Here is a 14,243-nt window from a genome sequence, read left to right as displayed (position 1 = left end):
GGTCAAATGTACCTGACCCTCCTGGGTATTTAACAACATCAATACCCAAATACCCACACAGTCAAACTTATCATCTTGGTACTGTACACATACAGCGCTATCTAGTGTCGAGTGCCTAGGTTATATCGTCTAGAGAGTATAAAATATGAATTATATTATTAAAGAATAGTATTGTTGTAATATTAAACTTAACAGAAATATTATACTTTTACATTTTCTAAACATTGTAAATATTTTGTGGTAAATTTCTACATATTAACTTGGATTATTTGTTTTATTAGTACTTTAACTATTTAGTTTAAAAAGCTCTTGTTAGATGTTGTGGTTGTAACTAGTTTTTAAGATTCCAAAACACATGAAATTTGTTATTGTTTCTATTCTCTTAAAATAAAAACCAGAAACACGACTTCAGTGAATTCGTGTAAGAGGGTATTTCATCTAAAATTTAGGCCCGGCTTGGCCAGGTGGGTTAAGGCGTTCGACTCGTAATCCGATGGTCGCGGGTTCGAATCTCCGTCGCACCAAACATGCTCGCCTTTTCAGCAGTGGGATTGTTATAATGTGACGTTTTTAAAAGAATAGCCCAATAGTTGGCGGTGGGTGGTGATGACTAGCTGCCTTCCCTGTATTTTTACACTGCTAAATTAGGGACGGCTAGCGCAGATAGCCCTCGTGTAGCTTTGCGCGAAATTAAAAAAAAAAATTAAAACCTAAGGTTTAAACCTGGCGTTTCTTCAAGTTCGATTTCATACATTGAAAACTTACTACAAGAAATATTCCGTGTTATCCGCCTACTAGTTGTTTTCAATCTTCCTGTCTTTTGCATGGAAATCAATAGTAGACAGGAAATATTTCCAGTAACTATCGATCAAACAAAGTGTCCAGCAATAGCACTTATAGTCACGCGACTTACACATAAAGTTTCTTAAAGAAAAGCGAAATGTTGCTGTCGTTCAAAGCGAACATATTATATGACAGAGAGATACCTAATGAAGATAAGTTTGGACAGCTTTTGTAGAAAACATTCAGGCCAAATTTGATATTCCTGTTCTGCAGAACACAAATATGATTTGGAAAAATAATTGGATTAAGATCGATTGATTTAGTTTTTTGTAAGTCCTGTAGAAAAACATGTTCGAAGCTCGGCTCGTTCCAATGTATTCACGATTATGTGTTTTACAGTTAAATATTCAAAATGTAATTTTTACAATGCTTTTAGTGGATCGTATCTTATATTTGCGTGTTTCGTGATTATTCTGTCGAGCCTACATGTCTAGTGTTTTACAGTTTTACGTTCCATGGATACCCGGTTAATTATTACCAAATGTTGTTTTACAATCTAGATTTGTAAGTAACTGACTAATAATGAAATGTCTCTTTACAGACTAAATATGTACTTGGTTAATTATAAATAAATCAGATTTAACAATTTATATATGTACTTGATTAATTATAATTTATATTATTTGATTACAATTAAATGTTATTTTACAATCAAGAGATTTACTTACTTTATTATAATATAATTATTATAAATTAACTGGGATATATGTTCCCTGGAGGGGAAGTATATGTAAATTCGTGATTAATGAAAGGTTATCTTAGCACATGAACAGTTGCTTCCCTTAACTTGTTCAGTGCCGAAATAACTCGTCCAAGCCGATCGGAAACACAGTGCCACGGACGAGTAATTCGTTCTCAATAATACCTAACTTCAACGCTAGATGTCAGCATCATACATGCATTTGACCTACTTTCAAGCTGTTTCACTTTCGATTCAAAATGGCGTCACGAAAAAGTTACCAGACGAAGAAGCATTAGAGTTGTATTGTAGCAGCTGAAATACTTGGCAGTCAACAGGTTAAATGCGGTTGTAACGAAAATAAAGATAAAAAATGCCCATAAAATCAGTAAAACACAAAATATGAAACCGAAAATGTACGTGTATCTTCAAATAGATACAACAAATTTCCATGCCAAATTTTTTGAACATCTATCAACAGAGGGCAAAACAGTAGTAAGTAAAGCTCACAAAAATATCAAAACTGAACTTTTGAATGTACCATTGCACGGATTTAATGAACTTCCATACCAGTTTTGGTGAAGATTCGTCTATACCATGCAAAATGGTTACATACACATACAACAGACAGTACTAGTATGTTTATATACATCTACCTGCATGTATATTTATTATATTTTATTACAAATCTAGATGTGTCCTTTATAATTATATTTAAAGGGTGTTTTCCATAATTACATATTGCATCAGACCGGTTAAAGTTAAACGTAAGGACACTGTCTAAATCTAACTGACTTTATCTTTCCAGCTCCGTTACTTTTAGAAGTTAACCCAGATTTTAAGATGGCAAACATTGGAGAAACAGTTGAATTCACGTGTATTGTAAATGGACACCCAATCCAGTCAGTGACTTGGTTACGAAACTGCCGCCCTCTGTTGTACAATAGTCGCATCACGCATCTTGGGACCAATGTTTTAAGAATCGCACCAGTTGAGAGAGGAGACCGTGGAATGTACCAGTGTGTAGTGGCTAATGAGAAGCAAGTGGTTCAAAGTGCAGCAGAATTAGTATTACAAGGCAAGTGGAAACAACTTGCTTTCCTTCAATTTATCAGAAAACCTTAACGTCACGAGCCATTTTGTCTGAATAACAGATATTAATTTTAATAACATTTCAAATAATAAACAGAGTAGAATATAGTGTTAACATGTCACTCGTAATAAGAAAATGTATTATAAAAATTATGAGTGAGCAAGAAAGAAAAATGTAATAATGTGCTATATGTATGTAAAAAATGTAATAATGTGCTATATGTATGTAAAAAATGTAATAATGTGCTATATGTATGTAAAAAATGTAATAATGTGCTATATGTATGTAAAAAATGTAATAATGTGCTATATGTATGTAAAAAATGTAATAATGTGCTATATGTATGTAAGAACGGGTGGTATGGGTTGAAAAAATTTTTACGTAGAGGAGCGAACAACGTTTCGACCTACTTCGTATGATCTAACAAAGTCGAACCATTGTTATGTACTGTAAAACTAAAGAACAACACTGGTTCTGCACCAACCCAGAGAGAGAACCAACGTTGATTGTTTTATAGACCAATTAAAAACAACACTGGTACTACACCAACCCAGACAGAGAACCTATATTGACTGTTTTATAGACAAACTACAAAACAACACTGGTTCTGCACCAACCTGGAAAAAGATAAAAATGTTGATTGTTTTATAGACCAATTAAAATCAACAATGGTACTACACCAACCCAGACAGAGAACCTATATTGACTGTTTTATAGACCAATTAAAAACAACACTGGTACTACACCAACCTAGACAGAGAACCTATATTGACTGTTTTATAGACAAACTACAAAACAACACTGGTTCTGCACCAACCTGGAAAAAGATAAAAATGTTGATTGTTTTATAGACCAATTAAAATCAACAATGGTACTACACCAACCCAGACAGAGAACCTATATTGACTGTTTTATAGGCATACTACAAAACAACACTGGTTCTACACCAACCCAGACAGAGAACCAACGTTCATTGTTTTGTAAACCAATCAAAAACAACAATGGTTCTACACCAACCCAGACAGAGAACCTATAGTGACTGTTATATAGACAAACTACAAAACAACACTGGTTCTGCACCAACCTGGAAAAAGATAAAAATGTTGATTGTTTTATAGACCAATTAAAATCAACAATGGTACTACACCAACCCAGACAGAGAACCTATAATGACTGTTTTATAGGCATACTACAAAACAACACTGGTTCTACACCAACCCAGACAGAGAACCTATAGTGACTGTTATATAGACCAATTAAACAATAACATTGGTTTTATACCAACCGAAAGTGGGGTGAAAACTGGTAAAAGATTAACTTGTTTGTGTTTATAAAGTGTTAGATCCTGGTAGAAAATTAATTTCCACGTGTTTACAAGGTGGTAGAAACTGGTAGAGAATTAACTTCCATGCGTTTATAAAGTGGTAGAAACTGGTAGAGGATTAATTTCCATGTGTTTATAAAGTGTTACAACCTGGTAGAGGATTAATTTCCATGTGTTTATAATGTGGTAAAAACTGGTAGAGGATTAATTTCCATGTGTTTATAATGTGGTAAAAACTGATAGAGGATTAATTTCCATGTGTTTATAAAGTGGTTGAAACTGGTAGAGGATTAATTTCCATATGTTTATAAAGTGTTAGAACCTGGTAGAGGATTAATATCCGTGTGTTTATATTGTGGTAGAAATTGGTAGAGGATTAACTTCCATGTGTTTATAAAGTGTTACAACCTGGTAGAGGATTAATTTCCATGTGTTTATAATGTGGTAAAAACTGGTAGAGGATTAATTTCCATGTGTTTATAATGTGGTAAAAACTGATAGAGGATTAATTTCCATGTGTTTATAAAGTGGTTGAAACTGGTAGAGGATTAATTTCCATATGTTTATAAAGTGTTAGAACCTGGTAGAGGATTAATATCCGTGTGTTTATATTGTGGTAGAAACTGGTAGAGGATTAATTTCCATGTGTTTATAAAGTGTTAGAACCTGGTAGAGGATTAATTTCCATGTGTTTATAATGTGGTAAAAACTGATAGAGGATTAATTTCCATGTGTTTATAAAGTGGTTGAAACTGGTAGAGGATTAATTTCCATATGTTTATAATGTGGTAAACACTGGTAGAGGATTAACTTCCATGTGTTTATAAAGTGTTAGAACCTGGTAGAGGATTAATTTCCATGTGTTTATATTGTGGTAGAAACTGGTAGAGGATTAATTTCCATGTGTTTATTAAGTGTTAGAACCTGGTAGAGGATTAATTTCCATGTGTTTATAGTGTGGTAAAAACTGGTAGAGGATTAATTTCCATGTGTTTATAAAGTGATAGAAACTGGTAGAGGATTAACTTCCATGTGTTTATAAAGTGTTATAACCTGGTAGAGGATTAATTTCCATGTGTTTATATTGTGGTAAAAACTGGTAGAGGATTAACTTCCATGTGTTTATTAAGTGTTAGAACCTGGTAGAGGATTAATTTCCATGTGTTTATAAAGTGGTAGAAACTGGTAGTGGATTAACTTCCATGTGTTTATAAAGTGTTAGAACCTGGTAGAGGATTAACTTCCATGTGTTTATAAAGTGTTAGAACCTGGTAGAGGATTAACTTCCATGTGTTTATAAAGTGTTAGAACCTGGTAGAGGATTAACTTCCATGTGTTTATAAAGTGTTAGAACCTGGTAGAGAATTAACTTCCATGTGTTTATAAAGTGATAGAAACTGGTAGAGGATTAACTTCCATGTGTTTATAAAGTGTTAGAACGTGGTAGATTATTAATTTCCATGTGTTTATAAAGTGGTAGAAACTGGTAGTGGATTAACTTTCATGTGTTTATAAAGTGGTAGAAACTGGTAGAGAATTAACTTCCATGTGTTTATAAAGTGGTAAAAACTTCGATAAATGTTGTTCAGTGTCGACTCTTTACAACGTGATCATTGAAGTTACGACTAATTGACTACACTCAAATTACTTTTCGTACTACGAGAAACTCCACGACTAAACAGTGGGTTTCACTAGATAGTCACCACTCTCTCCACGACTAAACAGTGGGTTTCACTAGGTAGTCACCACTCTCTCCACGACTAAATAGTGGGTTTCACTAGGTAGTCACCACTCTCTCCACGACTAAACAGTGGGTTTCACTAGGTAGTCTCCACTCTCTCCACGACTAAACAGTGGGTTTCACTAGGTAGTCACCACTCTCTCCACGACTAAACAGTGGGTTTCACTAGGTAGTCACCACTCTCTCCACGACTAAACAGTGGGTTTCACTAGGTAGTCACCACTCTCTCCACGACTAAACAGTGGGTTTCACTAGGTAGTCACCACTCTCTCCACGACTAAACAGTGGGTTTCACTAGGTAGTCTCCACTCTCTCCACGACTAAACAGTGGGTTTCACTAGGTAGTCACCACTCTCTCCACGACTAAACAGTGGGTTTCACTAGGTAGTCACCACTCTCTCCACGACTAAACAGTGGGTTTCACTAGGTAGTCACCACTCTCTCCACGACTAAACAGTGGGTTTCACTAGGTAGTCACCACTCTCTCCACGACTAAACAGTGGGTTTCACTGGGTAGTCACCACTCTCTCCACGACTAAACAGTGGGTTTCACTAGGTAGTCACCACTCTCTCCACGACTAAACAGTGGGTTTCACTAGGTAGTCACCACTCTCTCCACGACTAAACAGTGGGTTTCACTAGGTAGTCACCACTCTCTCACGACTAAACAGTGGGTTTCACTAGGTAGTCTCCACTCTCTCCACGACTAAACAGTGGGTTTCACTAGGTAGTCACCACTCTCTCCACGACTAAACAGTGGGTTTCACTAGGTAGTCACCACTCTCTCCACGACTAAACAGTGGGTTTCACTAGGTAGTCACCACTCTCTCCACGACTAAACAGTGGGTTTCACTAGGTAGTCACCACTCTCTCCACGACTAAACAGTGGGTTTCACTAGGTAGTCACCACTCTCTCCACGACTAAACAGTGGGTTTCACTAGGTAGTCACCACTCTCTCCACGACTAAACAGTGGGTTTCACTAGGTAGTCACCACTCTCTCCACGACTAAACAGTGGGTTTCACTAGGTAGTCACCACTCTCTCCACGACTAAACAGTGGGTTTCACTAGGTAGTCACCACTCTCTGCAATCGTGCAGACGTTTTTATGGAAGATTTTGAAGAAAACGCTTTCTCTTCAACACGAAGTTTCTACAGATGTTATGCTAACGAAACCTCCGTTATCCGAACCACTTCAGTATGAAAATGTACCAGCCAGCTTCCTAAACCACTTCAGTATGAAAATGTACCAGCCAGCTTCTTAAACCACCTCAGTATGAAAATGTACCAGCCAGCTTCCTGGTGCATAAACCACTTCAGTATGAAAATGTACCAGCCAGCTTCCTGGTGCATAAACCACTTCAGTATGAAAATGTACCAGCCAGCTTCCTGGTATATAAACCACTTCAGTATGAAAATAAAGCAGCACAACCTCCTACCATTTCTTGACATGTTCACCAGCAGATAACTGAGGCTTGAAAGATGTTTTTTTAACCTAACTTCCAGCCAAGTGTAGGATTTGACACACTGACCTGAAGACGTTGTCTTCATATTACTTATGTTGCTGTCTATTCAACTATGCATTTTCGTGAATGCTCTGCCTAAATAATCTGGAAGAGAATTTGTAAAAACCATTTCTGAAGAGAAATCTCAGCTGGCGAAGTGGTGAACGAAACAAGAATTTCTGAAGTCGGGTAGTTTAGTGTTGTTTTCTACGTCGAAATTTACAAAACAAGACGGTAACGCCCCCCTGAGCTTACACTATAATCCTGTCCGAACCTACACTATAAACCTATCATAAGCATTGCACTCTTGACCTACACTACAACCCTATCTGATGCACTGCCCTCCAAACCAACACTTCAAACTTATCTGAAGTATTGCCCTATAAACCTACAGTACAAACCTAACTAAGGAAACGTTCTCTTTCACAAAGTAAATATATTGGCTACTAAAATAAAATTACAAAATGAACTCTGATAAAGCTAGACGTACTCTCTTCCTGGTATAATAAACACGCCTTTCACGCTGACAAGATTGTATAACAGTTAATCCGTGTCACTGTTAAACTGTTTATCGTTTATTATACAGAAGCTGCCCCGTGAGAATTCTAGAGTTTTTAATAGTTCAGTAGTCACACGGGTCAGCTACTGTTTACCTTTTCATTGAACAGTAACTGACAGTAACTGCACAAACCTACACAAAAGGCTATCTGTGCTATACGCCTCGTTTCTCGCAGACATACTGGGGGACTTCACAGATGGACACGTGTTTTCGAATTATTGCAATTGAGATATTATTATTTAAACAGTAGTACTGGTGATAGAAGATTCTCCTAAACTTTTAAGTGTTTTACGACTGGTAATGTTTCTTTACGACTCGTTTCTACGCAGATCTGTTTGTATTCATGAAATTCCGTTATGTAATTTATTGGGTTCATCTGAAGAAACATTTCAAACGGATTGTTTTTAAATGTAATATCCTGAAAGATATACTCAGTTAACAACTAACAGAGGTATAGTTTTAAAATAATATAAATCACTTTACGTTGTTTCTATTTTTACTTTTAATTTCGTAGAACACTTCAGGGTAATATTTTAATGAAGCAATAGCTATTAAAATACCAAAATGAATTATTATTTCCTTTGTAAAGCTATTGTGATTTATTCAGATTTGTAAATCAGTGAACTTGAATCTCTGACTTTGTGTTTTGTTTCCTAGAACAAGCCCCAACTTTTCTTTTTACCTTCAACAAAAAGTACGTACATCCGGGCTCTTCACTTTCTTTGAAATGCTCTGCATCTGGCAATCCGTTACCACAAATAACGTGGACACGAGATGGCGCTGCTTTACCAGAAGCTTATCACATTCGAGTCGGAGATTATGTTAGTGGTACCAACACAGTAAACAGCTACATTAACATTACCACAGTAAGTATAGAAGATGGCGCTACTTACGCCTGTATCGCGACAAATGGCGCTGGTCAAGTTTATCACTCTAATCGTGTGGACGTGTATGGTCCACCGTTTGTCAGACCGTTGTCCAATCACACTGTCCTTGGAGGAAAGCCAGCTGTTTTCCATTGTCCAGTAAGCGGTTACCCTCTGAAAGAAATAATATGGAAGAAAGGTGAGGAATTATTGTTTGCTATCTGAATTCGACCCTTGTTGAGTGAACGAGTGGGGATGGAGGTAGAAAGCGAAAACGTGCCCCCCAAGAACCAATGTATATATAATGGAAAATTGTGAAAGATTAACAACTGAAGAGATGTTAAAAATCATAAGAGAATTTAAAACAGAAATATGTGTATATTTATTACATTAATAACACGTTTCATAAATAATGCAAGTTATTTATATAATGTATTTAAAAAACAAACAAATATTAAATGTTCTAAACTTAAGTGATGAAACTTGGCTCTAAGATAAAATATATCTTATCGATACTTTAAATTCTATGCGCTTTTTTTCCGATCTTTTCAAAGCATATTTAGTATTTTCTTTGTGTTATTTTAGGATAAATAAAAAAAAATATGACGTCTTTATTTCAGCAAATAAACGTCTTCCATTTAACCATCGACAAAAGACCTTTCCTAATGGTACCTTGGTTCTTCAAGACATCCAGAAATCAGTAGATGGCGGTTTGTACAGCTGTGAAGCTATTGGTGAGAAAGGAGAAACAGCTCGAAGTAGCATGGTGATATACGTAGCAAGTAAGAAACGTGTAGCACATGTTACGAAGGATGTTCTAAATATATGTAGCCTTTTGGAAATTTCAATTAAAAAACAAACATACTTTATATACCATATTTTATTTAGAAGTTATTTTAGACAACTATAGGTATACCTTCCTCAGTTCACTCTTGATCAGTGTTTGTAAGATGTCATATAACGTAATAGGAACAGCACAAATAGCGCGTGGTATAGCTTTGTGCTTAACAATAATAAAAACAAAAAAACACAAGTAAAGCCTTTTTCTCCACCCATTAACACGAATTTCTGAAAGTTCAATATCCAACTTTATCTGTTCTTTATTTTCATTATCAACTTTATCTCTTCTAGAATACATACTAAACTGTAATATCAACAAGAAACGTTAAGCATCTAGGCTTGACAACTTAATAACTTCTAAACTGTTAGTACTCTTGTTAATATCATGGTTCATCAGGCTGCTGGACATACGTTAGTACTCTTGTTAATATCATGGTTCATCAGGCTGCTCAATATACGTCAGTACTCTTGCTAATATCGTGGTTCATCAGGCTGCTTGACATACGTCAAAACTCTTCTTAATATCATGGTTCATGAGGCTGCTTGACATACGTCAGTACTCTTGCCAATATCATGGTTCATGAGGCTGCTTGACATACGTCAGTACTCTTGCCAATATCATGGTTCATCAGGCTGCTTGACATACGTTAGTACTCTTGTTAATATCATGGTTCATGAGGCTGCTTGACATACGTCAGTACTCTAGCTAATATCATGGTTCATCAGGCTGCTTGACATACGTCAGTACTCTTGTTAATATCATGGTTCATCAGGCTGCTTGACATACGACAGTACTCTTGCTAATATCATGGTTCATCAGGCTGCTTGACATACGACAGTACTCTTGTTAATATCATGGTTCATCAGGCTGCGTGACATACGTTAGTACTCTTGTTAATATCATGGTTCATCAGGCTGCTTGACATACGTTAATACTCTTGTTAATATCATGGTTCATCAGGCTGCTTGACATACGTCAGTACTCTTGCCAATATCATGGTTGATCAGGTTGCTTGACATACGTCAGTACTCTTGCCAATATCATGGTTGATCAGGCTGCTTGACATACGTCAGTACCCTTGTTAATATCATGGTTCATCAGGCTGCTTGACATACGTCAGTACTCTTGTTAATATCATGGTTCATCAGGCTGCTTGACATACGTCAGTACTCTTGTTAATATCATGGTTCATCAGGCTGCTTGACATACGTCAGTACTCTTGTTAATATCATAGTTCATCAGGCTGCTTGACATACGTCAGTACTCTTGTTAATATCATAGTTCATCAGGCTGCTTGACATACGTCAGTACTCTTGTTAATATCATGGTTCATCAGGCTGCTTGACATACGTCAGTACTCTTGTTAATATCATGGTTCATCAGGCTGCTTGACATACGTCAGTACTCTTGTTAATATCATGGTTCATCAGGCTGCTTGACATACGTCAGTGGTCCATACGTTAAGTTTTACTTTTTTTGGTAGATGCAAATCGCATCTAAACATGCTTCTAACACAATCACGTTAAATTAATGAAGTTACTGCAAAGAAACAAGTGTTAAAATAGGCCTATGTAAATTACGTTCAGATTCATTATGTTCTGATTCTAATCACTTAGTCCAACAATCGTATTCGTTAGTTTAAAAAGATGTTTTATTCCCCAGGTATTTCAAAGCTAAAAATCCAGTTTCAGTACTCGTGGTTGGTACGATAGAGTTATCGGTTTGTGTAGCATTGTGCTCAACGTCAAACAAGCAGTAACTGATTGTGTTTCTTCTACACAGCGCCACCAGTAGTTGAGCCCTTCAACTTCAACCCTGATCTAACGACTGGTCAGCGTGTAACGGTTGTATGTGTTGTATCAGACGGTGACCTTCCCATTACAATAAGGTGGTTAAAGGATGGAATAAGTCTGCCATCCAGCCTCCACGCGTCCATCAATATGGCCAACAATTATACATCTCTACTGTCCTTCCCAGTCGTCCGTCGTGAACACAGCGGAAACTACACCTGTGTAGCCTCTAATCCAGCGGCTTCGAATAATTTTACAGCCACGATGGACGTTAAAGGTAACGTGAATTTATGTTGTATAATTTTTGAAACTACGTATTTAAATTGCCCATTGAATTGGACAACGTGTTTAATCATTCATATGACAGTATAAAAAATTGGTCTTTATATAACCTTCTAAAGTCCAGTTGGAGGAGTCTCTTGTTTTAACAACTTACACTACCAGTATGATGTTATGGTGTTGTTTGAACAGACACCAGTATGATGTTATGGTGTTGTTTGAACAGATACCAGTATGATGTTATTGTGTTGTTTGAACAGACACCAGTATGGTGATGTAATTGTGTTGTTTGAACAGACACCAGTATGATGATGTTATTGTGTTGTTTGAACAGACACCAGTATGATGTTATTGTGTTGTTATAACAGACACCAGTGTGGTGTTATTGTGTTGTTTGAACAGACACCAGTGTGATGTTATTGTGTTGTTATAACAGACACCAGTGTGATGTTATTGTGTTGTTATAACAGACACCAGTGTGATGTTATTGTGTTGTTTGAACAGACACCAGTATGATGTTATTGTGTTGTTTTAACAGACACCAGTATGATGATGTTATTGTGTTGTTTTAACAGACACCAGTGTGATGTTATTGTGTTGTTTGAACAGACACCAGTATGATGATGTAATTGTGTTGTTTGAACAGACACCAGTGTGATGTTATTGTGTTGTTTGAATAGACACCAGTATGATGTTATTGTGTTGTTTGAATAGACACCAGTATGATGTTATTGTGTTGTTTGAACAGACACCAGTATGATGTTATTGTGTTGTTTTAACAGACACCAGTATGATGATGTAATTGTGTTGTTTGAACAGACACCAGTATGATGATGTAATTGTGTTGTTTGAACAGACACCAGTGTGATGTTATTGTGTTGTTTGAATAGACACCAGTGTGATGTTATTGTGTTGTTTGAACAGACACCAGTATGATGTTATTGTGTTGTTTTAACAGACACCAGTATGATGATGTGATTGTGTTGTTTTAACAGACACAAGTATGATGATGTAATTGTGTTGTTTGAACAGACACCAGTGTGATGTTATTGTGTTGTTTGAATAGACACCAGTGTGATGTTATTGTGTTGTTTGAATAGACACCAGTATGATGTTATTGTGTTGTTTGAACAGACACCAGTATGATGTTATTGTGTTGTTTTAACAGACACCAGTATGATGATGTTATTGTGTTGTTTTAACAGAAACCACTATGATGATGTTATTGTGTTGTTTGAACAGACACCAGTATGATGATGTAATTGTGTTGTTTGAACAGACACCAGTATGATGATGTAATTGTGTTGTTTGAACAGACACCAGTATGATGATGTTATTGTGTTGTTTGAACAGACACCAGTATGATGATGTTATTGTGTTGTTTTAACATACACCAGTATGTTGATGTTATTGTGTTGTTTTAACAGACACCAGTATGATGATGTTAGTGTTGTTTTAACAGACACCAGTATGATGTAATTGTGTTGTTTTAAGAGACACCAGTATGATGATGTAATTGTGTTGTATGAACAGACACCAGTATGATGATGTTATTGTGTTGTTTTAACAGACACCAGTATGATGATGTAATTGTGTTGTTTGAACAGACACCAGTATGATGATGTTATTGTGTTGTTTTAACAGACACCAGTATGGTGATGTTATTGTGTTGTTTTAACAGACATCAGTGTGATGTTATTGTGTTGTTTTAACAGAAACCAGTATGATGATGTTATTGTGTTGTTTTAACAGACACCAGTATGATGATGTAATTGTGTTGTTTGAACAGACACCAGTATGATGATGTTATTGTGTTGTTTGAACAGACACCAGTGTGATGTTATTGTGTTGTTTTAACAGAAACCAGTATGATGATGTTATTGTGTTGTTTTAACAGACACCAGTATGATGATGTAATTGTGTTGTTTGAACAGACACCAGTATGATGATGTTATTGTGTTGTTTGAACAGACACCAGTATGATGATGTAATTGTGTTGTTTTAACAGACACCAGTATGATGATGTAATTGTGTTGTTTTAACAGACACCAGTATGATGATGTAATTGTGTTGTTTGAACAGACACCAGTATGATGATGTTATTGTGTTGTTTTAACAGATACCAGTATGATGTAATTGTGTTGTTTTAACAGACACCAGTATGGTGATGTTATTGTGTTGTTTTAACAGACACCGGTGTGATGTTATTGTGTTGTTTTAACAGACACCAGTATGGTGATGTAATTGTGTTGTTTTAACAGACACCAGTATGATGATGTAATTGTGTTGTTTTAACAGACACCAGTATGGTGATGTTATTGTGTTGTTTGAACAGACACCAGTATGGTGATGTTATTGTGTTGTTTTAACAGACACCGGTGTGATGTTATTGTGTTGTTTTAACAGACACCGGTGTGATGTTATTGTGTTGTTTTAACAGACACCAGTATGGTGATGTTATTGTGTTGTTTGAACAGACATTAGTGTGATGATGTAATTGTGTTGTTTTAACAGATACCAGTATGGTGATGTTATTGTGTTGTTTGAACAGACACCGGTGTGATGTTATTGTGTTGTTTTAACAGACACCAGTATGGTGATGTTATTGTGTTGTTTGAACAGACACCGGTGTGATGTTATTGTGTTGTTTTAACAGACACCAGTATGGTGATGTTATTGTGTTGTTTGAACAGACACTAGTGTGATGTTATTGTGTTGTTTGAA

General features: G+C 36.1%; 1 protein-coding gene across 1 annotated transcript in view; it reads left to right on the top strand.

Annotated features, from left to right (window-relative positions):
• LOC143245838 (cell adhesion molecule Dscam1-like) overlaps positions 1 to 14,243 on the top strand; it is a 94,837-nt gene that overhangs the window by 14,962 nt on the left and 65,632 nt on the right. The window contains exons 5-8 of the mRNA XM_076492094.1: positions 2,331 to 2,600; positions 8,401 to 8,808; positions 9,230 to 9,391; positions 11,233 to 11,517. Coding sequence (XP_076348209.1) covers positions 2,331 to 2,600; positions 8,401 to 8,808; positions 9,230 to 9,391; positions 11,233 to 11,517 — 1,125 coding nt within the window. The remainder of the gene's footprint in view (positions 1 to 2,330; positions 2,601 to 8,400; positions 8,809 to 9,229; positions 9,392 to 11,232; positions 11,518 to 14,243) is intronic.

The sequence above is a fragment of the Tachypleus tridentatus genome, chromosome 3, assembly GCF_004210375.1.
Source record: "Tachypleus tridentatus isolate NWPU-2018 chromosome 3, ASM421037v1, whole genome shotgun sequence".
Classification (NCBI taxonomy): domain Eukaryota; kingdom Metazoa; phylum Arthropoda; class Merostomata; order Xiphosura; family Limulidae; genus Tachypleus; species Tachypleus tridentatus.
The sequence above is the reverse complement of the archived record's forward strand: the minus strand, read 5'-3'. Positions and strand labels throughout refer to the sequence as shown.